The sequence below is a fragment of the Cydia strobilella genome, chromosome 22 (assembly GCF_947568885.1).
Source record: "Cydia strobilella chromosome 22, ilCydStro3.1, whole genome shotgun sequence".
Lineage (NCBI taxonomy): Eukaryota > Metazoa > Arthropoda > Insecta > Lepidoptera > Tortricidae > Cydia > Cydia strobilella.
Window position 1 is genome coordinate 11,819,006 of NC_086062.1, and position 26,486 is coordinate 11,845,491.

The 26,486-nt window shown below is 41.1% G+C and overlaps 1 protein-coding gene across 4 annotated transcripts; it reads left to right on the plus strand.

The window, feature by feature from the left end:
• On the plus strand, positions 1-26,387 carry LOC134751508 (epidermal growth factor receptor kinase substrate 8-like). Of its 4 annotated transcripts, XM_063686930.1 has the most exons (17): positions 1-142; positions 601-747; positions 3,175-3,245; positions 9,617-9,846; positions 11,753-11,849; positions 14,289-14,830; positions 16,107-16,199; positions 16,756-16,863; positions 17,620-17,699; positions 18,103-18,227; positions 18,446-18,583; positions 19,321-19,396; positions 22,423-22,503; positions 24,054-24,115; positions 24,260-24,331; positions 25,577-25,765; positions 26,031-26,387. In XM_063686930.1, the coding sequence occupies exons 1-17, from the start codon at positions 67-69 to the stop codon at positions 26,100-26,102; spliced, it is 2,259 nt and encodes a 752-aa protein (XP_063543000.1). In that variant the 5' UTR covers positions 1-66; the 3' UTR covers positions 26,103-26,387. The 4 variants fall into 4 exon arrangements, with proteins under 4 accessions (XP_063543000.1, XP_063543001.1, XP_063542999.1 ...); XM_063686931.1 differs by lacking the exon at positions 24,260-24,331 and having other exon boundaries at positions 24,054-24,187; positions 25,577-25,802; XM_063686929.1 differs by lacking the exon at positions 24,260-24,331 and having other exon boundaries at positions 24,054-24,187.
• The last annotated feature ends 99 nt before the right edge of the window (positions 26,388-26,486 follow it).

The following is a 26,486-nucleotide window of genomic DNA, read 5'->3' on the forward strand; positions in this document are numbered from 1 at the left end:
TTGGGTAGCGGAAAGTCGAAGTTCCTGTGATGTCCCGCTTATAAGCGGCAGGAGTGAGCGAGAGGGATGGCGTCGCGCGCGGGCACGCGCGGGTCGCGGGGAGAGGCGCAGCGCGCGCTCGACGAGTTTGATGAGCTGGCAGGTGTGTTTCAACCTTTAATATAGTGGATTTGTGAGCTGTAGACCTCACAAGCATAACTTCAAACCGAACAAGTCATACATTTGTCTGCCATTTTGAAAAAAATCTAAAAACTGAATGACATAAAATTCTACTTAATAATAGAACCTGCTTACGAATTTTCACGAGAATCGGTTGAGATTTGCGACCTGTAGAGAACATCTGGATCCCCTGAAACGGACACCTTCGCTTACGTTCAGTTAACAAGTGCCTTTGCGAAACAGTACGACGTTTATGGTCTTCATCAGCAGATCTACTACATGTTCTTCTAAGAGCCAATGTACCAGCTACAATTAAAAAATAACAGTTTTCATTATTGTAAGTTCTTCATCGGCAGTCCACTCCACTTCATCAAATATCGCTGTGAAAATGCCAAAATCACTAATAAGTTTATTACTAAACTATGTCACCTCATATTCCAGGGCTACGTGGTGCGGGAGGGGCCTCCCAGGGGGGCGGGGGAGCGTACACCCTGGAACACCTGGCCACCTTCACCGTGACCAGGGAGACTGGGATAGTGTACCCTGCCGACGGAATGAGACGGCTGCTACAGCTAGAGAAGACCAACGGTATGTACAAAGTTCCATACATTGAAATATATGTATAGGCCTACCAGTCATGTCAGGCGGTAAACAAGTTGCGAGGTGATTTTTTAGCAGATGGCAGCTTCGTAACCTCTTCTTCTACCTAGGGTTCATCCATTAATTACTCCCCCCCCTCCTTGTCACACTTGGTCACATTTGGAAAACCCCTCCACACACGTCACGTCACGTTGTGTGACGTCACATTTTTTCAATGAAATCGGCATCTTACGGCGATAGCGTCTTTGCAATAATGTTTAAGTATAAGTATACGTAATTATTGTCTACAAGTGTAAGTCAAGAGACAATTACTCTTATCTTGTTTATTTACAACGTTTTCCACGAAATGATTCACCATAAGCAAAGATTTATATAACTCCGCTTACCCGTATAAGATGAATACAGTCTAAGGAATAAACGTGCCTCGGAAATCAAGAAAATTTGATTCTCGAACAGCTGGCGCCACCACATTTTACCACCTTTGACCTATTCTCGACTAGATGGCGTTGACGGTTTTGTTTGTTATTTAACAATTTCAACGCATATCAGTGAAAGAACATGGGTCAAAATCATATAAAAATAATAAATGCAATTATTTATCCATATATAAATACATTTTATGTTATTTTTAACCATCTTCATTTTTAGTTTTAATCGTGTGTCGATGGATGGCAGTGAATTTACTGTGGCTACAAATGACGTTGCGTATGACGTGGCTACAAATGAATTTAGATAGATAGATAGCGTTTATTCGTGGCAAAAAAGAGGAAAACACGTACATAGGAAACACAACATAAATAATATAAGCCACGAAATGGTCCCGATAATTTGACAGTACTCCTCTATCCTATATATCCTCTTTGCCATAAATTAACACTATCTTAAACTGTATACTTGCTTGTCTTGAAGCGATTCCTTTTGTACCTTAATCATGTCCAGCTAATGCGTAGATAATAATAAGCTGATAATAACAATTGATATGAATATAACAAATACATTAGTAATAGGTTTAGCTACATGTAATGTGCTCAACTACCTATACAAGGTGGAGCATATAAGACTAGGTACAACATATTAAGCACAGGAGGCCAATTGTGATTTAAGTAACTATTTGTGAAGTCGTATCAAAATAAGATCGTACATCCGTAACAATTGTTACATTAGAATCGGCCTCCAGACCATGTACTAATTTAAGTATGGGAGCTCGACCTGGAGCGGTATTCGACATGCGTTAAGTGACGTTTCGTGTTGAACTTCAGTTGAATGGAAGAAATCGTGTGTTGTCAAATAGGTAAATTTGACATTAGCAATCCACAGTTAGGTGACAACGAAACCAAACCGAACCACGCAGAGTTCAGAGCCATTTTAAACCGTATAGTAGTAAGAAAACAAAGTTGATTTTTGTTGCATAATTTTTTCAATGAATGAGTTTTGGTGTACAACCAAATGATACTTTCCACAGTTGATGAACAAATGATTCATTCCACTGTTGAACTGATGTTGAAGCCGAAACTGACAGTTGTGCATCTCGAATAGGGCCCCTGTAGTTATGTAAATTAAAAACTTCATAAGATAAACAATGTGTAGAAAACGTAGAAAACACACTCATACGCGGCATTTTTTCTCGCTGTTCGCCGCCAGTTGAACAACTCCCAATTTCGTTTGGTTTTTTGTATTCTCTAAAATGTGCCTATTTTAACTGGCGAAAACTGCACCGGTCCGAGAACGGCCATCTTTAGACCATAAGTTTGTAAATGTTTTATTTCATTGTTTTAGGTTGTAAGTTTTAGTATTTTGCACTGTATTTTTTGTTTTTTTTTTGTAAATTGTAAAAATTGGGTTTCTTGCCTGCCAAATAAATAATTTATTATTATTATTATTATTTACTCCAAAATTTGCTCTAAAATTCAAAATGTATTTTGAGTTATTAAATTGTGGAAGGTATGTTGATATATGTAGTTATGCCGATTTAAAGTAGACCACCACTAGAATTAGACCAAGATAACTCTGCAACGATTTTGATAGCATAGACTATGCAAGTGTTATTTATACGTTATATTACTAACCACCAATTGTTTTTGTTAATATGACTGGTAATTGGCTTTTTGTATCATATTTATAAAACCTATAATAGACATGTTAACAGCTGTTGGATCTCCGAATAATAATAAATAAATAATATTTTCATAGAAGTTTGATGTTTAAAATAACACTTCCACTCTACAGTCTTAAGCTATCAAAATCACGGTAAACTCTACTGTCATGTTGTGATACCTACATTAAGTTGTGATATAGTTTTCATATAGATTTTATAAAATCTGTTGGAGCACAATTACCCGGTGGAGATCAAAGTAGGCACATATTACGGTTCCGGATATCCGGTACTAATAGTGTGTTTGTTTTGTTGTTTTACAGGAATATGGAGCCAAAAGATGCAACTATGTTTAGAAGGGCAGTGGGTGCTTGTCATGGACTACGAAACAGGGGTGAGTAAACACGCTATATGCATACTATATTATATGAAGGGTACACGGAAAGAACATGTCTAGTCAGTTAGTCACTTTTTGAGGTAGACGACATTTTGAGTTATCGCGGTTTGAAAGGAACGATGTAGGTAATTAACCATATAATTTTCGTGTATAGGTGTTTTTAAAGTGAGACAAAAATGAGTTATATTTATAATTGCAGCGGTAACAGAAGTTGTAACTAATAGTTCGTTTCTCTACATTTTGAGATTATAATCTCATTTTCCCAAGTGATTAGACATGTTCTTTCCGTGTACCCTTCATGGAGACTATATAAAGGAGCCAAATCTCTATGTATGAAAAGTGTCCATCCAAAAACAGTAATTAGGCGGCGCCTCCATACACCGAAATACTACCAAAAACAACCTACGTAATTTGGTCGGGTTATTTGTTGCCTTATATGGTTCATGTTATACTCAGAGCCTAACTAGCGCCACCGGAGAGATTAGGAACTATTATTTAAAGCTGAAAGCGGTCACTTTTGCAACAATTCTACCATAAGAGATTGCCATCCTTTCTTTACCATCCATACTTCATATGTAACAAATGATCTTATATTAAGAGCCAACAGGAGTGGTCATTTCTCCATACAAACGTACTCGACTGTTTCCTCCGTGGTTTTTGAAGCTAGAGGAATGATTTTTTCAACACAGATTAATATTGTCAATATCTGTGTCGGTGTGTTTTGCTTTTTTTGATATTTTTGTTTTTTAAGGCGCTAGAGCCCTTCAAACATGGCCAAAAATGGCCTCACTGACTATGCCGCAATGAGAGGCGTGGTATTCAAAACTGATATCAATTAGCCAAAAAATCAAAACAGTCCGACACAGACAATTTCATAATCATTTAGATTTCCAAATTTGGTTACGATTGGTTAAGTTTTGGAGGAGGAAACAGTCGAGTACAAAACCTCGATTTTTGAGATTTTTACGCAGGATTTTTCGCCTAAGCTGCAGTTGTCCTTATCGTACTAATTTTAGGGGCGGGGTCAAGTTTCTAAATACGTACACAGACAGAAAAGTGACGGGCAATAGTCGATATTGAATGTCGATAATCTAGTGATGTGATAAGATCGATAAACCATAACAGTCGCGATTTGCCTCTTAGTAGGCGAAGTAAGTAAAGTGAGTATGCACTTTGGCCTCAGGGGATATCGTTTAACACTATTTATTATTCCTTGGTTCATACAAAGCTGAGCTGACGCACTAGCTACGAGATTAAGTCCTGGCTACCCCCCAAAAAGGAAGGGGAAAAGTCGGCTTCTGCGGTCCAGTTTGCCTCTATTTCTACCTATCTGTTGATCATGATCTATGAGATCAAATTTGGTATAAATTTTGTGTAAATTAGGGACGAATAATTTATTTTAGAAATAATAGTTTCACATTTTCATATACAAATCTGAATATATGAACGAAACATTAAAATAAAATAAATATTTAAATGTCGCTCCCAAATAACAAACGTGATTTTTTTGCCGTTTTTTGCGTAATGGTACGAAACCCTTCGTGCGCGAGTCCGACTCGCACTTGGCCGTTTTTTGTTAATAGCTTTTGAACTTTTTTTAAGTGGGGATAAATTAACGCTTCGAATACATTTTTCTAGACATCATTCCGAATCCAATGAGGTATCATACGTATTTTTAGGAATTAGTATCTCTATTAGTGGCAGCCGTACAAGCCCAATTTCAATGAAAAACCGCAAATCGATGTACAGGTTAGCCGTTTGGCACACGCATACTAAGAGGTCAAAACAAAATTTTTGACCCGCAGTTCCTAAAAAAATCCCTTTTTTTTGTAAATTAAAACAAATAGAATTTTCAAAACATACCAAGTTTGGGGTCAAGTTAAAGGGTTAAAGAGGTATTTCCCGTTGGATATATGGATATTACGTATCATTGTATGATTAATATGTACCGTATCTGCAGTACAGTTCCATAAGTCTCGTAAAATAGGTATTGAAGTAGATTGTGTCACTTTGTATTGAAAAAAAAAACTAAATAAAATTATTTTTAAAATTGCTTTTTTGGGGTTCGATATGAGAATATCACGTATCATTTGTGGTATATTGTACAAAAAAAAATCAGCCATATCGTAACTGGAGGAGTCCAAACTTGGTATGTTTTGAAAATTCTTTTTGTTTCAATTTAAGAAAAACCGGCCAAGTGCGAGTCGGACTCGCGTTCCAAGGGTTCTGTACATTACAAAATTTAAACAATGTATTTTTTATATGAAACGTGAGTGAAATGTCTTTAAAAAACCCGTAGGGGTCGGATCAAAAACTAAGTAATTAAGTCCGACTCACGCTTGACTGCAATTTCCAATAGGTTTTCCTGTAATCTTTTGGTAAAGATCTATTTTGTGTATTTTTGTTATAAATTTTAGATCCAGTAGTTTCGGAGATAAAGGGGGGAATGATCATTTTTTTGCCTATTTTCTTGAATAACTTCTAAATTATTTATCCTAAATTATAAAAAAATGTATTAGAGATTCTCACAATGAGCTCTTTCATTTGATATATAACACGATATAGTTATTATAGTTTAAAATACTTTATTTTTAATTTTCTCATTTACCCCCTAAAAGTGGTCCCCATGTTTAAAATTCATTTGTTTACGTTACATGTCCGTCTTTGGGTCACAAACTTACATATGTATACCAAATTTCAACTTAATTGGTCCAGTAGTTTCGGAGAAAATAGGCTGTGACAGACGGACACACAGACAGACAGACGCACGATCCTATAAAGTATAAGGGTTCCGTTTTTCCTTTTGAGGTACGGAACCCTAAAACTGGCTAAAATGTAATGATGTGGTATTTTCAGAATCGCTTCAAAAAGCCCTTTCGTATGATAGACAAGAGAAGATTACGATAGGTTTGAAAAAAAAATATATATAAAAAAAAGGTTTCAGCACTCCCTCCTAAGAGATTTTTTTTAGGAACTGCGGGTCAAAAAAATTGTTTTGACCTCTAGTATACGTGTACCAAACGGGTAACCTGTACATCGATTTGCGGTTTTTTTATGCGAACAGCTTACACTATATTTTTCACCACCTTGAACGTTTTGTAGACTAGACTATTGTCCCAAATTGGGGTTTCATATTTATTCCGACCAGAATTAGCTCTTCAAACATTTTTATCAAAATCTGACTCATAAATAAAAAACGGACAATTAATAAAACTGTATAATTACATCAAAGTAAGAAATATCACATGTCACATGTTTCTTTGTTATGATATTTTATCTAACCTGAGGCTAATTTTTTCTATTCCACGTAGCCGGAGAGCGGCAAATTTGTTTTTAATCACACTTGCTCGAAAAGATCTTATTCTATGCAGGTGTACTGAAGGGAAAAGGCGTTAATGTTCCCGCGGGAGTTATAGCTTTCTTTTTTAATTCGGTATGTCACTAATTCATACGAACCAAGTAAGTTATAAGTAAAATACTTTGTTTAAAGTCAAGGTATAAGGGAGTTTTACTTTTAAAATACTTACGACTATAATTTAATATTTTTGTTTATATTTAAAAATATTTAATTGGATTAATTTAACAGCCGTTATCTTGTATGTTTTTATACAACAATGTTTTCTTGTATGTCCATGGTATGTTATGTTTTTTACCCTTCTGTACCTCGAAATGTTAATTAGATTGCAGGTTGTAGAAGGATATTGAATTCAGTTACTTAAACTCAAGGAGTTAACCACAATAACAGGGAATAAGCAAACGCTTAGTGGTGGTAGCGAGCGAACGAGTTCAAATCGAAGAATAAAGTAAGAAAAGAACTGGGTGGTGTGTGGCGTGGTATTTGGTATGCATAGCTATAGCGTAGAGCGGGCCGGCCAGCGGAGGCCGGCGAGGAGCGCAAAATGCGTTCGCGTCTGTGTGCGTGCACCACACACACTGGAATAGTCCCTCGCTACGCGGTACCAGGCCTCCTTCACTCGCTCAAAGCCACGCGCTATATGCCTACTGCTCGGCGTATCGTCGACGATATAATCGACAGAGGGCCGCCGAACGCCCGCCTGAGCGCTCGCACCGCACGTTTCCCGCGCTTACGCTTCGAAATGCCGAAACCACGTAATTATTGTGCAGTAGATGGGTGTAAAAGTCAAAAAACAAAAGAAAATTTTTTCGTTTTTTAGGGTTCCTTACCCAAAGGGTAAAAACGGCACCCTATTACCAAAGATAGATATAACTCCGTAATAAATGGATACAGTCTAAGGAAAAAACGTGCCTCGAAAATCAAGAAAATTTGATTCTCGTTCAGAGGGCGCTACTAGTTTTGGCCTACAGTCGTATAGATGGCGTTTACGGTTTCGTTTGTTATTTAACAATTTTAACGCATATCAGTGAAAGAACATGGGTCAAAATCATAAAAATAATGAATGCAAATAAAAAAATCATTTATCTACATTTAAATACATTCTATCGTATTTTTAAAAATCTTCATTTTTAGTTTTAAAGTGTGTCGACAGATGGCAGTGAATTTACATGGGTTACAAAATTTACTATGACAGTACCGCTCTAGTATAAGTTACTCTATGCTATTACTAAGACTCCGCTGCCGCTGTCCGTCTGTCACCAGGCTGTATCTCATGAACCGTGATAGCTAGACAGTTGAAATTTTCACAGATGATGTATTTCTGTTGCCGCTATAATAACAAATACTAAAAAGTACGGAACCCTCGGTGGGCGAGTCCGACTCGCACTTGGCCGGTTTTTTCATTTCCGAGAGACAAAGAAAGGTGAGTAGTATTTTAAATCTATATTTATGAATTTTGTCACTATTTATTTCTTTGAACATAAGTAGATAAATCGTAAATTAAGGAGTTTTTTGAGTCAGGTATTATAAGTGTTGTTTTTAAATATTTGATTGACTAATATAAAATATGGTTGATTCGCAACATTCGTTTTATTACAATAATAACATAAGTAACAGTACAACCCTAGCGCATTCTTACGATGACGCGTTGGCACGTGGCTCGCACGGCGAGCAAGGCAGTCTCGACTCTTTGTGCGCCATACTTATGGTACATTTCTTCTCGTCCTGAGCAGCAGGTATTATTATTAAGTTTTTGTAGGCTATTATAGAGTAGGTATTTTCGCTTTTGTATGGGAATGATGTATCTGTTACGTAGTAACTATTTATTAATCTGTGGCGGTACCGCCCCCGTCAGAGCGACGGCGATATTCAACTTGAAATCTCAAAATTGAACCCGGGCTCACCTCCTGTTGGCTCTTAAGGATGACTCACGTTAGACAGGGCCGTGTCCGGGCCGGAGCTTCCGGGGCTTCGTTTTCTATGGAAAGCATCACGTGATCACCTGTCATGTCATAGAAAAGTAAGCGCCTTAAGCAGGGGCCGGCCCGCTATCCCTTATCGGGGTTTTATAAGGGTATTGCATAAGGCTTAACTCACCATACCCTTTGCCAGACGAAACCCTTTGTTTTGCTTTTAAAAACCCTTATATAAAGCTACCACATTTGAGTAATCGGTAGCCCAAATACCCTTACAAAACCCTTATCATCCGCTCACCAACACCTTGCATATTGCTTATAAGGGTTAGCCTTATAAAGGGCTTCCCTTTTAGCATATAAGCATGCTAATTTAAGTCGTCTACCTTGTTCATAAATCACACATTACTTCGAATCCGAGCGATCGTCGGCGGCGACGGCGGCGTTCTTTGACTAGGCACGTATTTTCTTTCCTTTTCATACACTACCGTAGATATATACTAATCCTGTCTCTTTCATGCAAAGGGAAACCTTTATAAAAAGCGCTTAAAGATAAGGGTAACCCTTATTACGAGCTAGCCTTATTTTTGGTTAGCTTTTCGGTAAGGGTTAGTCAAAGGTAAGGGTATGAATAGGCTTGGAGTTCAAAAGGGAAAGTCTTTCAATGTGTTAGCCGTGTTTAAGTGTCGCCCATTGAAAGGGTTTTATCGCGGAAAGGGTTGTCCGGTCCCTGGCCGGAAGCTCCGGCCCGGTCTAACGTGAATCATCCTTTATGCAGTATGAAGGTTAATATGCTTAGTTAATTTTACTATTCTTTTAGTACCCGTAGTACAAACTTTGCGTAGCTTAGTTATGCTAGCAGTGCTGTGTAAGATTATACCTCGAATATACTACTTATTTAATTATACTTATAATAAGCTATAATATATTATTTCCTGTTTCCTATACAGTTTCCATTGTCTGGGATGGGACACTGACTTCTGTAACACAGGTTTTTACCTAGCTCAGAAGTCAGGGACTTCAAAACATATTTTGTACTTGCTTTTGTCAATAACAATATTTTATTTATTTATTTATTTTATATGAACGTGTTGTTGCAGTCCGTGATGGAGCGCTTCCCCGCGGCCTGGGTGCACACCCCCACCGCCTTCACCTCCCCCGAGCCCGCGGAGCTCTACAACAACGTGCTGGCGTTCGTCGTCGGCCCCCCCACCACCCCCTCCCCTGCCAACTCCCCCGCACCGGGAGAGGCCCCTAGGAAGGAACTACACATCTTCCAGTGTCACGACGTTGGAGCACAGGCGTTGGTTGAAGAGCTGAATGCGCTCAAGTAAGTAGCAGCCATCTTGGATTTATCCTCTAGCCGCCCAGAGACCTATAAAAAGGCTAGACCGGGCCGGAGCTTCCGGCGCTTCGTTATGTATGGAAAGCACCACGTGATCACCGATCAGCCGTCATAGAACATGACATGTCGGACGTGCTGGCCTTTGTCGTCGGTTATTATTGCTTTTTCTGCCCGGATAGATTAGAGAGCTCTAAATAGCTAATTATATGAGGTACCTCCACCTTACAGAAAACCGCAGCCAAATAACACTAGACCCTTACTAATAGTGTTGTGTTCCTGCCGGTGAGTAAGGTTGCCAGAGCTCGAGGGAGAGGAGTGTTAGGGTCGGCAACGCGCATGTAATTCCTCTGGAGTTGCAGGCATACATAGGCTACGGAGACTGCTTAACATCAGGCGGGCCGTATGCTTGTTTGCCACCGACGTAGTATAAAAAATAAAATAAAGGGAGCAAAATTGACTATTGCGTTATTTGAAGGGAGGTGAGGGGTTCTAACGTAGAATTTTGAAAGTTGATTCAAGTGCCTCTCTGAGATAAAACGCTCTGCATTTCAAGGTGAAATATATTTGTCTACACTACACTGGCTGTTTATTTATCTGAAGATATCAAAACACAAGTATTTACGGTCAAAAAGCCCAGTCAGAGATTAACGTAATCTGATAAGATAGTGAGATGAGATGAGAAGTGCAGAGTGACTTTAGTGAGATGTACAACCAGCGACCAGTACGTACGCGCCGCGCAAAATACCGGTACGGGCTTAACCTTCTTCATAATTATATGTCCAGGGACTCCAGGGGCAAAATGGAGTTTATCATGTTCGTGTTCACCAGCTTAGCCTGTGCGGGCACGCCAAGCTGAATGTCTCAAGCTGGGTGTTGTTTAGTCTGTCGACAAGGGTGACGTATCCGTATCACTGGCTTGGGACATAGTGTCTCCAGGGACTCGATGGGGTCTATCGTGCTCATGCTCACCATCAGGTTCCTTCACCAAGCTAACAATTGTGGCCTGGCATTGGCAATTCACAGTACATTACTGGGGAAGTGAACATTGATGCTCACTGTTCTGTCGTCGTCGTAACTTAAGGATGACTCACGTTAGACCGGGCCGTGTCCGGGCCGGAGCTTCCGGCGCTTCGTTTTCTATGGAAAGCATCACGTGATCACCTGTCATGTCATAGAAAAGTAAGCGCCGGAAGCTCCGGCCCGGTCACGGCCCGGTCTAACGTGAGTCATCCTACATTGATCTAGAAATCTATTGGCGAAATCGACAATCAAAAAGTGCATGACGACGACTGACTGAGGACATCGTGCCGACATCATCGTGATATGGATATAGATAAGCATTTTGCTTTTTTCTGAGTTTTTGGAGCATACTTAAAGTACAGTATTGGGGTCTTGTTTGCCATGAAGTGATAGTTGTTTAAAGTTGTGTTTAAATGCCATGGCATTACGGAAACAGAAGCAAAACATTTGTAACAGCGTGGTGTAGAACAGTGTTTTTTAAGTGTTTCAGAAGCGTATGGGTAAGGCATAACGGCATATAACTTTCAAATTGGAAATCGCAAGTTCGAACCCTGGTAGAAATTCTTGGATTAAGTGGTGGTAGAAAATATCGTGCGGAAATCGGACTAGGTCCAACAAAGCCCAGTTTTTTTCCGTTTTTTTGGAGAAGAATTGACCGACCTTTGAATATGCCTACTATAATAGTAGTTGTTCTGACAGATATCGTCCGGCGGACTGATAATCAGTGGGCCCCTTTAATTAGGGATATACATGTATACAGCTGAAAGCTGCCGCCTTACTCAAGCCATCCCAAGCTATATGTGAAAGGTACTATAACTTAATACCTCTTCGACTATTAATAACTCTTTGTTAATAGCGAGCGTTGTTTCAGGGGCGGCGGAGTTGGTGCGGGGGAAGCGGGGCGGGAGCGGGACTTCGTGATTGAAAGAGAGAGGGAGAGGGACGAGATCGAGCGCCCTCGTAGGCAGGTAAGAGAAGAATATAATATCCCTGGGGGCCTATACTTGCCGTAAAACGCGCGATCTGGCCAGTGAGGTCATAATTAAACCATCGGAATCTCCTTTTCGCTCTTGTACGGTCTTATCGAGCGGGACGGGACTCGAACCAGGGGGCCTAACGCGAACCACGTTCGACGTGTTGCCTCCCTGTCATACTTACGTACGAATTTACAAGTGCGACAGAGAGGCAACACATCGAACGTGGTTCGCGGTATTAATTAGTATTACGTATAACCTGATTTTTATTGCCTGACACCACTTGGTGCTGCGGCAAGGATAGCCAAGATGAAAATCATTCACCGATAAACGTCAAACGAAAAGAAAAAGTGTGTCAGGGTGCCTAGCCAAGGTGACAACCGCTTGTGCTACGATAACGAAACGTTTGGTCTCTATCACTGTTTCATATTAGTGCGACAGTGACAGTTGCGTGTCGTTTGCTACAGAAAGTAAACAATTAGCATGTTGGCTACACACCCAGGATGGCAAATGCTACGAAAAGTCACGTGACTATATCCATACGTTAAATAAGTAATCACGATACTTTAAAAGGCTACCGTAGATTTTATCACAAAAAAATATCAAAGCGATCTCGATAAAAATGCAAATTAGCATAGTTAGATGCGCCGATAATTTTTATTCTTTCATACGGTTTCTCGAAACAATCGATAAAATCGGTACCGATAACCTATCGAGGTTTAATCTTAGTGATAATAAAGGCTGAGTTGACGGCGCAAACAGCACGAGGTCGCACTATGCGCGGGGGCGACGACTAAAGCCCATCTTGTATGTAAAGTGTTCTGCGCGTGTATTTACTTAACTATAGTCAATGTGAAGCAATTTGTTATGTTTTTGTAAACAGTGCATGTGTACATGAAAGGGCTTTAGTGTTGTCAACATGGCGCGGATGTACCATACATTGACGCGTCAGCAATGGGAGGCGGTCTTGGTGGTAAGTGTGTTAAAAATGAAGACTGATGTAAAATTTCACATTATTATAAACTTAAATAGATATTATACACCAAAGAAAAAGTGACCAAGTCCACCGGTAGAGGCGGGAAACGAACCCGCGTCTTCAGCTTACGCGGCTAACGTCCTGACCACAAAACAGCAAAAAACAAATCAAAAAATAATATGATTTGTTCCCTTTGTTTCACATTATTATTTGCTAAAACCTAGCTTATTTGAGACAACGAACTTACGAACACAACGCCGTTTTCAAACCGTCGGAGGTAATTTTGGAACTTATTTATTTATTAGATTAAGGGGTGACTCACGCTAGAACAGTCCGGGTCCGGGCCGAGGCGTCCGACACTTTGTTCTCTATAAAAAGCCTGACGTGATCACCGATCGGAAATCGGATAACCCTTGGAGAAATACTGCTGTCCGAAAGTGGCCCGTGGCCTCGAGATCTTGTCTACATTAAGCACATCGGTACAGCCGTTCTAGCACATGATTGGCGCGAGAGTAGGTATCTCTCCTCGACATAGTCTACCCGTCCTCCTTTAATTCATACAGTTAGTATAAGACGGGTAGTCTCTCTCTCGCGGCGAGGTACTGTCGCGTCAATCATGTGTTCGGCCTCAGGAGCCGCAAAATTGCAAGGCCACTTTATGAATGGATTGGGATACCGCCGTGTAGCCAAAATATTTTCCGCCAAATTTCACTTCCCAACAAACTTATGGCATCAGTTTCATTTCCCAAATGAAATTTTAGCAAGTTTTTTACTTCGCAACCATTTCATTTCCCAACCCCATACTTGCGAAATGAAAATGACGTACTAGGTTGGGTTAGGTTAGGTTGGGTTCAAACCCTGGCTCGTACCTACCAATGAGTTTTTCAGAACATGTACGAAATATCATTTGATATTTACCAGTTACTTTTCGGTGAAGGAAAACATCGTTAGGAAACCGGACCTAATAAACGGAAACCCAATAAGGCCTAGTTTCCTCTCCGGGTTGGAAGGTCAGATGGCAGTGGCTTTCGTAAAAACTGGTGCCTATACGCCAATTCTTGGGATTAATTGTCAAGCGGACCCCAGGTTCCCATGAGGAAGAAGAAGATGTGTCCGTACACTTTTGCAGCTCGCTCTAGGTACCGTCACGCTCCGCGATGCGATTGTTGCGCCATTTATGGTCCTAGCTAAATTGGTTGTTCGATACTTACGTTATAGAATTTTCAATTAAGGAAGAACCCTAAATGGAGCAACAATCACGGAGCGTAAATACATTAATAATTAACATTTGAAGTTGGGTCCTGAATCGAATACTCGTATCTGTGCTATTTTGAAATTGAATTCAACTTCAAAATCACTATTTCAACATCAGCATATTTGAAGACAGACTGTAAAACAATGCATAGTTGTATAAATACATATATATATTTATAAAGAAAACACTGTTTTTATTGCAGCAAATGTCAGCACAGCTTGCACGCGAGCGCGAGCGCGACGACGCCTCCTCCACCGGCTCGGAGCGCCTCTACGAACAGGACATCGCCATCCTTAACCGGTGCTTCGATGACATCGAGAAGTTCATCGCTCGCCTCCAACACGCCGCCGCCGCCGGCAGAGAACTAGAGAGAAGGAGAAGAGCACGAGGGAAGAGACAAGCCGGCGCCGGCGATGGGATGCTAGCGTTACGCACGCGGCCGCCACATGAGAGGGATTTTGTTGATGTGCTGCAAAAATTCAAGCTATCTTTCAATCTATTAGCGCGCCTCCGTGCTCACATACACGATCCTAACGCACCAGAGCTAGTTCACTTTCTGTTTACACCATTGGCGTTGATAGTGGACGCAGCACAAGACGCAGAAGGCGGGGCGGCGGGGCCGTTACCGGCGAGAGTAGTGCAGCCGCTTCTGACGAGGGATGCACTGAATCTGTTGGCGAACTGCGTCACTAGTAAAGAGACAGAGCTGTGGCACTCGCTCGGTGATGCTTGGCTTATACCTAGGTGAGTTCTCTACTTGTCCCCACAAGTTACAATAGATAATAGAACACAAGACGCAGGAGCGGCGGGACCGCTACCGGTGTGGTGCAGCCCTTGCTGACGAGGGATGCGCTGAATCTGCTGGCAAACTGTGTCATTAGTAAAGAGACAGAACTGAGGCACTCGCTCGGTGACGCTTGGCTCATACTCAGCTACAGTCAGCATCAATAGTAGCGCATGAGACAACGCGCCAAAAGTATCTGAAATCCCAGATAACTTTTCCAAATATACATATATTTCTACAAATTCACATTTAGAAGTACATCTTTTACAGTCTCAATTGTTCTATATAATATAAAGACATCGCTTTTTGTTAAGGTTAAAAAAATTACCTAATGTATGGACGGAGTTAAGGATGACTCACGTTAGACCGGGCCGTGTCCGGGCCGGAGCTTCCGGCGCTTACTTTTCTGGCATGACAGGTGATCACGTGATGCTTTCCATAGGAAACGAAGCGCCGGAAGCTCCGGCCCGGACACGGCCCGGTCTAACGTGAGTCATCTTTTAAGCGAAAAGAATTCTTAAAAAAATGTCATTACGGGTCAAAAATACAGATTTTTGTGGATTCGACCTTTTCCCCCTCAATAATCGTATATCAGTATCTACTTACACATATTTTTATATCCTAATTATAATAAAAATCCAGAAGTAGCCATAAAATGATAATGGTTGCGTCAACCAACTATTTTTGTGGCGCGATTATTTATAATTTAACTAATCCGTAGATAATAATACATTAGCATTAACGTAACTCTGATCGAGATAAACTTCGAAGATAAGCTCGGCATATTACCGGATAATCTTTATTAACATGGATTTGCTTTTAGACCAGAATCATTGAATATAAGTAAGCAAGTTTGGTATTTATTTTTAATGAAACAAAAACACGCAAAGGGATTTGAGAAAGGAATCGAATTTAAACTGTCGTAAAGTCGTACTCATTTCTTAATACTTTTTTCGTCTTTAAGGATGACTCACGTTAGACCGGGCCGTGTCCGGGCTGGAGCTTCCGGCGCTTACTTTTCTATGACATGACAGGTGATCACGTGATGCTTTCCATAGAAAACGAAGCGCCGGAAGCTCCGGCCCGGTCTAACGTGAGTCATCCTTTGAACTCTTCTGCAACTTCGGGGCTTTCGGTCCCCAGGCACACACCCTGGAATTGGAAAAATATCTCTTTATTACCCTTTCTTTCTAAAATATGTTTGTATTCATTGTGAGTTCATGTTGTGTTTTGCAGAGAGCAATGGAAGACGAGCATCCCGCCGTATCAGCCCGTATTCATGGACGGATGGTCGCCAGACTACCAGGTCGACGACCAACCACTACGCAGGTACATAAACCTACTTTATTTATTGAGAGTTGAGATAGGTTCTCTTGACCAATACGTTATCTTATCAGCTTCATCACCACTCATAGCCTGGTCATTACCCAGGTAGCATTTATACGTCATTATGACGTCAGCGACGTCATTATGACGTCGCTGACGTCACTGCGACCTGGATTGTGACAATAAAGCACCTCGCGCTTCATTTTCTATAGCAAGCGTCACGCGGTCACCGATCACCCGTCATAGAAAACGATGTGTCGGAAGTCACGGCCCGGACCCGGACCATTCTAAGGGCCACCCCACGCTAGCTTCTTCCGAGCGTGTAGTCAACTCTATGGCTGCTGCTCGACGCAGCGTTGGCGCAACTGCGCAGCGGCGCCATTTTCCATAGCGCTGACGCTTAAAAGACGCTAGTGTGGGGCTCTAACGTGAATCAACCTTAAACTTGCCCGTATCACATGTTATATTTTATGTTGTGTTTGTGAAAATGCAATCACTTCTACTCCTATCATCATTTGTGTGTGTATTGTGTCGTCTTACATACATGTGTGTGTGTTAGATCATCCCCCCGTCGCGTGTCGGCGGCGGGCGAGCCGCCAGCGGAGCCCTACTACGAACGCGAGGAGCCCTCGCTGTATGGGGAGCAGCAGTACCCGCCCTACGATAGGTAAAGCTTCTGTGATGTCCTACTGACTACCCATTTCTGTGATTATCTACTCATTTTTGTGGTTTTGTTGGTCTCTTATTTAATGCCTACAAATTGATTGACAAACCTGTAATATACCGCATTTACCTCGGTAAATCATACAAAGAGCAACACTTAACTGTCCATCGGTGGACCTTACGAACTATCAGTTAACAGTGTGGGCGATGGTACGATATAATGTAACGACTACCCAACTAACATAACGTGACGTGACAACGTCCGCCCTGCTTCTCGTTATGATTATGACATCGATCAATGACTCGGTGACATCACCAGGACGTAGGCACTCGAGATGTCAATACATTAAGAGACCAAATAGACCAGTAGTGACGCTAAAAGCACAGATCGTTGTCGTGAAGGATGTTTTCAATAAATCACACTGTAGGTGCTTTATGTGGTTCCTGCGTCGCGTGCCCAAGAATTCTATAATCGAAAAGTGTACATAAATTAGTACAGCCTAGCGAGTATTTATTAAGTAAGTAGTGGTTAATATAAAGTCCTATCGCAGCGCGGCATTTCTTGCCACATCAATCGCACACAAAACGCGAGTCACAGGAGAGCACGACGAAGACTTTTCTGCTTTTTTTTCGCGCTGCGATTGGACTTTATAACCATCAACGGCGCCATAAAGCCACAAGCGCCGCAACAAACATCTACAACAGATTATGTGGACAACGATGATGATGAGTGGTTAATATATTGTGTCCGGTGTTGCAGGGCGCCCGCGGCGCGCGCGCACGACTCCGGCTCGGCGGCATCCTCGCCAGAACGGGAGCCCTACAGACAGGACGACGAGGGTCAGTACTTACCAAAGGTTATATTATATTTGAGACTGATATCATTGTCCATTTTCTTAATTTTCTGAATCTTTACAACCCTACTAATATTATCTATCTTTGTTACCTCGTTACACTTCGATTTAGATGAAGGACAGTTTGAGCCTGATTCCCAGATTCCCACCTCCATATTTTCTCTTAGACTGGTCTTGGATTAACTTTTCTGTCAGCTTACTAATATACCGATCAATTAACTATATTAATATTGTATTCGGTTACCGCGATAGTTACTCATGAAATAAAACTATGAAAACCGCCGACCGACCACCGTACCATGACCACGATCACGTATTATAAATTCAATATACGCGATATAATCCGTTTTCATAGTTGTATTTCATAACTAAATTAACTTGACGCACAGATGACCTTGGCGAGGCGTGGGCTCGAGGAGTAGCTGCCCGGGGCGGTCGTGTCGTGCGCGTCACGTACCCGCGTACCGCCAACAACGACAAAGAACTCAGTGTCGTCAGGGGAGAATATCTAGAGGTACGCTTTGAAAATAAATTATGTGTCCGGTTATCTGCATGTACAGAACCCAGAACCATTATCTTATACCCAGGTAGCATTTATACGTCATTATGACGTATAAATTACGTCATTATGACGTCGCTGATGTCACTACTACCTGGGTAGTAATAAATAAAATAAGCAATTATAATGTCATCTGTTTTATCTAATACATAAATATAAATGTACTTAAACAGGTGCTAGACGATTCGCGCAAATGGTGGCGCGCGCGCAACCGGCGCGGCGTGACCGCGCACGTGCCGCACACCATCGTGGCGCCGGCGGCCGAGCCCGACCCCAACCTGTACCCCAACCCCATCTACACGCATTATCAGGTAAGCCACCATCTTAATACCTGTTTAAGACGTCCAATGCCGGATTGAGACGCTTTATGGAAGGATCAATCTATGTAACAACCAAAGGAGTTGAATTGATAATCCCAAATGCAATATTTTTGGAAACCAACTAAACACTCCTTACCTGCATTTGGTCATTGTTTTGTTAATTTGATGAGATCATTACGCAAGAGCTTTTCTCCCGTAATACCGTTTTCCCGGTAATTCACAGTTTGCGGTAAGTACGGTAATTTAACAGATCTAGAATTTTTTTTTAATACTACGTCGGTGGCAAACAAGCATATGGCCCGCCTGATGTTAAGCAGTCTCCGTAGCCTATGTACGCCTGCAACTCCAGAGGAGTTACATGCGCGCTGTCGACTCTAACACTCCTCTCCCTCGAGCTCTGGCAACCTTACTCACTTAGAATTCAACCTTATATGTGGTATTTTCTATAAAAAGGGACCTTATTGTCGATGGCGCTTACGCCATTGTAAACGATGCTCCGATGTAAATACAATGCTGCGCGACGCTGTGCGGCGTAAGCGCCATCGACAATAAGGTCCCTTTTCATAGAAAATGCCTCATAAATATACCCGAGGGCGTCCGAGAGCCACAGAACGTCCTCAACGCTCGACGCTGACGCCAACCGCCGTTCTTTTGGCAATAGTTGGCATCAGAGTCGAATGTGTATATAATTTCGTAAACGATGTGTTAATGGTGGTTTATTCGTGCAGGAAAGCGGCGGTCTCGGGTCGGGCGGCAGCAGCCCGCCGGGCGCGGGTCGGGCTCACGAGGCGGGCGCGGGCGCGGGTAGGACTCACGAGGCGGGCGCGGGTAGGGCTCGCGAGGCGCGCGACGCCAACGCCGACTGGGTGCGCCGCGAGCGCCTCGGCAAGAAGGGCGAGTTCCGATATTTCTAGCCGAGACTCTGCTCCTTCCTTTTTAACCAAGATTTATTTCTTGTACTAGATGTGTAAAGTCAAAGGCCGCGGACGGAACGCCCGAGGGCAGCTGGGTACAGACCGAGCTTTTAGACAGTTCAAAAACTTGCATGCAATATGCTAATTAAAAAGTACAAGGAAATTCGCATGCGAGCTCTTGAACCGTCTCAATGGGGCTGTGAACGGCATTGAACGGACGCTTGTCCCTCGGCTACAGGCCCTAAAAAAAAAATCGCGACCCCGAGTTGAAAAAGATAACGCTGTATGGTTTGTGGTATATAAATGTAATAAATGAGTTGTCAAACGTCAACTTTTGACAGCAGTTACCGCATAAAGTGTTTACAGTATATTTACAGTAGCATTAACTGTCAAATTCCAAGCATGTAGGTATTTATTAGACTACCTATTACACATCTAGTACAATAAATGAATCTTTACTCTTTAATAACGTATGCCGTTGCCTGTGCTAAGTTGGCGACGTGTTAACATAAGAATGAAAGCTGAGCATTCAGAGAAAAAGATTTTTTGTAGAGGAATATTTTTGTTAAAAAAAGTTAGATTTCGATTAAAGACGAGAAATAAACACGATCATGTCGATACTTATAATTATATCGATTTTTGTTAACAATCCTGTGGCCAGGCATAGGTTTTGGCTTAAAAGATCGTGCAGCGCGATAAGCGCCCCCGAACCAAAGTGGTCCGCGTTCAGACTTATTTTACGCATTCCATTATAAATAACATATCAGTAGTTTATCTATCGTCGGCTAGTATATCGGAACCCGCGTGTGTGCTTCTGTCCGTGTGTGTGCTAATGTATGTCCTTACACAGAGCCAGAGAGAGGTAAGATTCGCTAAAACAAAACTCTAAATTCATGGCAAGCCGATTTTGCACGCACACAACCTTACAGCAAAACTCTTAACTAACCATCGGAGGAGCTTGCAACTTGACTTGTCAGTTAATGTGGAAATCGGCGTGTTATGACATTACAGTTATGTCTTGAAGACTCCACCTCTTCTTATCTTTCAACTCTGTGTCTTAAAAATACTTATAAACTTGTGAAGATTTGAGGCACTGGATGCGTTACAGAATAGTCTCTAAGATCGTGTTTTGCATGCATAATATAGTGATTAAACATTGGATTAAAGATAATCAGAGGGTGTCACAATAAGATCAATAATTACTAGGGTTTCACCTAACCCGACATCACTAACGGCAAATATCGTGTCATTTGACGCATTGCATTTTCCTGGAATACATCCTGTGTCGGAAATCATGTAGTCCCAATACTTGCAGAACGAACCCAACCGCCAAAAAATTTAATGGAAAAGAACAGCAAGAGCAATAGACGCTAGTGACGATTGAATCGTTCTGCCTGCAAGACTGCCGTCGGCTCACATCGACACGACACAACTTGCATTGTAGTAACTTCTTGATATGCTACATTTACACGCTTGGCAAGTCTCGACAAGCATCCACAATCACAAGCATGTGGACGAGGGTGTTTGGCTTGACTTGCGTGAGCTTGCATTGCAAGAGCTTGTCGCTGATACAGGTCAGTGTTGGTTTTTAAATACAATCTCGGCAAGCGTGTAACTGAGCATCATGATTTTGACAATAAAATATTATCTTATGAAATTCTCATGCGTTATGGCATAATATATTGTGATGTCTAGTATGAGACAATATTTCTTCTTCTCCTTGAACCCTTTCCCAGGTAGCATTTACACGTCATTATGACGTTAGCGTCATGATTATGACGTCATTATTACGTCATTATGACGTCGCGGGCGTCACTTTGCTAACTGGGTTTTGTCCATTGGGATTTTACAAAGCAGTTATTTCGATGTGAGCCGGTGCGAGTGTCGTGTTTTGGTGTGTTTACATTTCTACAAATTAGTATACGTATCGTTAGACTATTGTTTTTATATTTCAGTCAGATTCTATAGGCAGCTATATATTTATTATACGAGATACAAATTGTAAGGCTATAAATGTTAACTAATATATTGTCGGAGCGGTTAGCTGCTCAGTCCTTGTTTGTATACATTTTTTACATTAAATTTTTTATTGAAACGTGTGTGTCTATTTGTGCTTCGGTCCTCCCTTGTGTCCTTCCCTCCCTGAGGAAGCTCGCGTAAAGGCATTAAACTTACGCAATTTTCTTGATTTTCTTCCGTTTGAACTTTGTGCTTACATATTGTGGCTTTACGTGGGTTCCCTAAAGCTTGAAGCGATTGGAGTTAGCACTAATATCTACAGGCATATTATGGCTGCCTTCATAACTTTATACTTACAAATGCAAAGATTGTTTACTATATACTAAACAAAAATACGATCGTCATATGTCTGCCAAGGTACAACTGCCCATTTGTCTGACAAGGTAGAAATAATTTCAACGAGTAAACTAAAAAGATTATTTGTAACAATAACAACGCTCAAGGTAAATCGATGTCAGACGAAAAAACCTTTTAAATTGAAAAATATAACAAACTAAAGTTTAATATCTTGTGATTACGCAAGAGGGAGCTTTATAAGTCTCACAAAAGCTAGCAAATTTCGTGCTAGTTTAAGTTTCGTAAGTTTGGCATTCAGACAGTCAGCCACATTTAGGCGCAAATCTGTCTGCTTAAGATCTGTTCGTGGATCTGCCATAAAAATCTGTCTGACTCCCTAGCTACTTGTAAGATGGTTGAGATCTTCAAATAGACTAATACGATTGCTTCCGCGTGGTGCTTTATCTCTCGCAAAATTTGTAAAATCCTTTTGCTATTTGTGTCGTTGCAAATTTGTGATGTTGGTGTACTGTGTGACTGTAATCACGGTGAGTGTTTGTCATTATTGTCTGGTATGCTTTTTTGTGCTGGTAGCAGCGAGTACAAAAGTGTGTGTTGCAGACAAGGCGCCTCCGCCCCCGCCACCGCCGCCGCCGCCGCCCCCGCCCCCGCCCGCGCCTGTCGCCACTGACACCATCAAGTGTGAGTAGTCTTATATTTAACTATGTATTTTAAGTAAAATTCTACATGATTACTCTTAATTGCAGTCTGTCAATTTCTACCACAGTTTGGTTACACACATTTACAAATTATCTTCTTTGCCTGACGGTTGACTGGTAGAGAAGGCCTTATAGCATTAAGGCCAACTTTGGTAGTATTTTTTTTTCATTATTATTGTTCATTAGTAACGCCTAATAATCATTACCTAGCAATGCACATACTGGTTGCAATTACAATAATTACGATAAGCAATGAGGATATAATAAGATAGAGCGGTACTGTCATAGTAAATTTTGTAACCACTGTAAATTCACTGCCATCTATCGACATACTTTAAAACTAAAAATGAATATTTATAAAAATACGTTAAAATGTATTTAAATATGGATAAATGATTTTTTACTTGCATTAATTATTTTTATATGATTTTAAAATTATAAATAACAAACGAAACAGTCAACGCCCTCTATACGAGAGTAGGCCAAAACTAGTGGCGCCATCTGATCGAGAATCAAATTTTCGTGATTTTCGAGGCACGTTTTTTCCTTAGACTGTATCCATCTATTACGGAGTTATATCTATCTTTGGTCATAGTAAATTTTGTAACCACTGTAAATTCACTGCCATATATCGACATACTTTAAAACTAAAAATGAAGATTTATAAAAATACGTAAAATGTATTTAAATATGGATAAATGATTTTTTTATTTGCATTAATTATTTTTATATGATTTTGACCCATGTTCTTTCACTGGTATGCGTTAAAATTATAAATAACAAACGAAACAGTCAACGCCCTCTATACGAGAGTAGGCCAAAACTAGTGGCGCCATCTGATCGAGAATCAAATTTTCGTGATTTTCGAGGCACGTTTTTTCCTTAGACTGTATCCATCTATTACGGAGTTATATATATCTTTGCGATAAGTATTATTTAAGTTGTTGATAAAGTGAGTGTTACAATACAATACCTATTACCTATTCTTTAAGCAGGTATAACATTTTGTTTTTTCAGTAAGTAGCAGTATATATAAAACCTGTAAATTAGTTTCTTTATTTGAAAGATTATTGCACAGTTGCAATGTACAGATAGCGGTCTTGATATAAAATACTATTTTCTAACAGTTAGTAACCAGTCTCAACCGTAGGAAACACTGACTTGTACATTACCTCAATGGTAGGAAAAAACCGGTCAAGTGCGAGTCGGACTCGCGCACGAAGGGTTCCGTACCATTACGGAAAAATCCCGCAAAAAAAATGACGTTTGTTGTATGGGAGCCCCATTTATAATATTTATATTATTCTGTTTTTAGTATTTGTTGTTATAGCGGCAACAGAAATACATTATCTGTGAAAATTTCAACTGTCTATCTATCAAGGTTCATGAGATACAGCCTGGTGACAGACGGACAGCGGAGTCTTAGTAATAGGGTCCCGTTTTTACCCTTTGGGTACGGAACCCTAAAAACGGAGACCAAGCAACTAACTATATCAACCAACTTACCTACCCGAACGTGAATATTGATTCCAGCGACGAAGTCGGCAGTGAGCACGGCGACCAGCGGTGGAGACCTCGCAGATGAGCTGCGAGAAGTGCTGCCCCAAATCCAGCAGCGGAGGAAACTACTCGAGTTCAAGAAGACACCCGAAGTGTTCATCCACCAGGTATGACCAACTCCACGGTTGACCCTTCGTGTCTAAGGTACGAAGTTAGGTTGAGCAGATGAGCTGCGATAGATACTGCCTCAAATCCAACAGCGGAAGAAAATCCTCGAGGTCAAGAAAACGCCTGAAGTGTTTATCCACCAGGTAACACTGCTAGCTTCAGTTCAACGAATTGCATGCAATATTCGATAGGTACATTTCTAACTACAAAGTACAATGAATTTCGACTAAATAACGCAAATGTAACGAAATTTGCATGCAAGTTCTTGAACTGTCTAAAGGGCTTTACTTAAAACCAGGGACCGGCCCGCTATCCCTTATCGGGGTTTTATAAGGGTATTGCATAAGGCTTAACTCACCATACCCTTTGCCAGACGAAACTCTTTGTTTTGCTTTTAAAAACCCTTATATAAAGCTACCACATTTGAGTAATCGGTAGCCCAAATACCCTTACAAAACCCTTATCATCCGCTCACCAACACGTTGCATATGCTTATAAGGGTTAGCCTTATAAAGGGCTTCCCTTTTAGCATATAAGCGTGCTAATTTAAGTCGTCTACCTTGTTCATAAAGCACACATTACTTCGAATCCGAGCGATCGTCGGCGGCGACGGCGGCGTTCTTTGACTAGGCATGTATTTTCTTTCCTTTTCATACGCTACCGTAGATATATACTAATCCTGTCTCTTTCACGCAACGGGAAACCTTTATAAAAAGCGCTTAAAGATAAGGGTAACCCTTATTAAGAGAGCCTTATTTTTGGTTAGCTTTTCGGTAAGGGTTAGTCAAAGGTAAGGGTATGAATGGGCTTGAAGTTCAAAAGGGAAAGTCTTTCAATGTGTTAGCCGTATTTAAGTGTCGCCCATTGAAAGGGTTTTATCGCGGAAAGGGTTGTCCGGTCCCTGCTTAAAACGACTCGTTCAAATTAATCAATCTCCACCAAACCTTTTACGTGTTTGTACTCTGACAACCCCGCTATTACAAGATGCAGTGCATAATTATTTTCCATCATATTTTCACGGAAACGTACAAACGTGTCTTGCTAGTTTCAGTCAGTCTCGGTACAGTCGCCATCAGATATATCGGAGATATATCACAAATATCTGAACACGCCTCTATTGTCAAGGCGTTAGAGTGCGTGTTCAGATATTTGTGAGCACATCGGCCGATCCTATATATCTGATGGCGACTGTACAAAAAGTACTGAGGTAAACTGAAGTAGCATGACAAATACGAACGATTCCGAGAAAATACGATGAAAAACAATTATGCACTACATCTGTAAGCATCTATTTATATTACCACGTAATCTATTGAACTGTTTCTTTCTATCCCACACAAAAGGGTTGTCTCCGGTTATGAAGAAATATTATCCTCTTATTCTTACAGAAATCCAACCCCGAAGAGGTTGCCGAATGGCTAGAAGCTAAAGGGTTCTCAGCAACGGCCGTGCGCGCGCTGCGCGTGCCCGGGCACGTGTTGTTCAGCACGCCGCGCGCGCAGCTCGACCAGCTGCTCGGGCCCGACGAGGGCAAGCGCCTCTACAGCCAGATCCTAGTGCAGCGAAACGTGTCCGGGGTACGACTAGCTTTACCACGCCACTCTGCCTGTTGATGTAATTCCGTCTTATTCTTTTATAAAATCCTTGCTTACAATATTATAAATACAAAAGTACTTAACTGTGTCTTTCTGTCAGTCTGTTTGTTTATTCTTTATGCTTAAACCGATATCGAATACTGAACTCTGTGTGTGTGTGTGTGTGTGTTGTGTGACTTTTGGAGTCGTTTTAATTAATAACCCAATACATTGCTTATTTTAAAATTTTGAATATTTTATGTTACAGTACAAGACGACATCCGCGTCAGAGCTGCAGAGTATCCTACGCAAGGTCCGTGAGAAGGTGGAGGTCTCCTGAGATCCCCTCCAGACCGCTTGGGACCACTTCGGGACCCCATCCGTCTCATAAGATCCACCACCGCGGGAGTTGACTTCTGGGCGCCTTTTCGAATGATAATCCTTTATCGACAAAAAAAAGTAACAACCTATCGAGATGGCAGAAAAGAAAGGCATAATTTATTCTTGACACCCCGCTGTACCCGAATATAATATTTGGGAATAGCATTCAATGGCATTTATACTAGTTATTGTAAATTATTTGGATAACTAACGCAATAAATACATCATATTATTTTACAATAACGATGTTGTTTCTATTCTGAACCCACGGAACTGATAACAGTACGGCGGTGATAAGAAGCTCGCTAGATTAATCTTAACGTGTTGAGTCACGATGAATTTG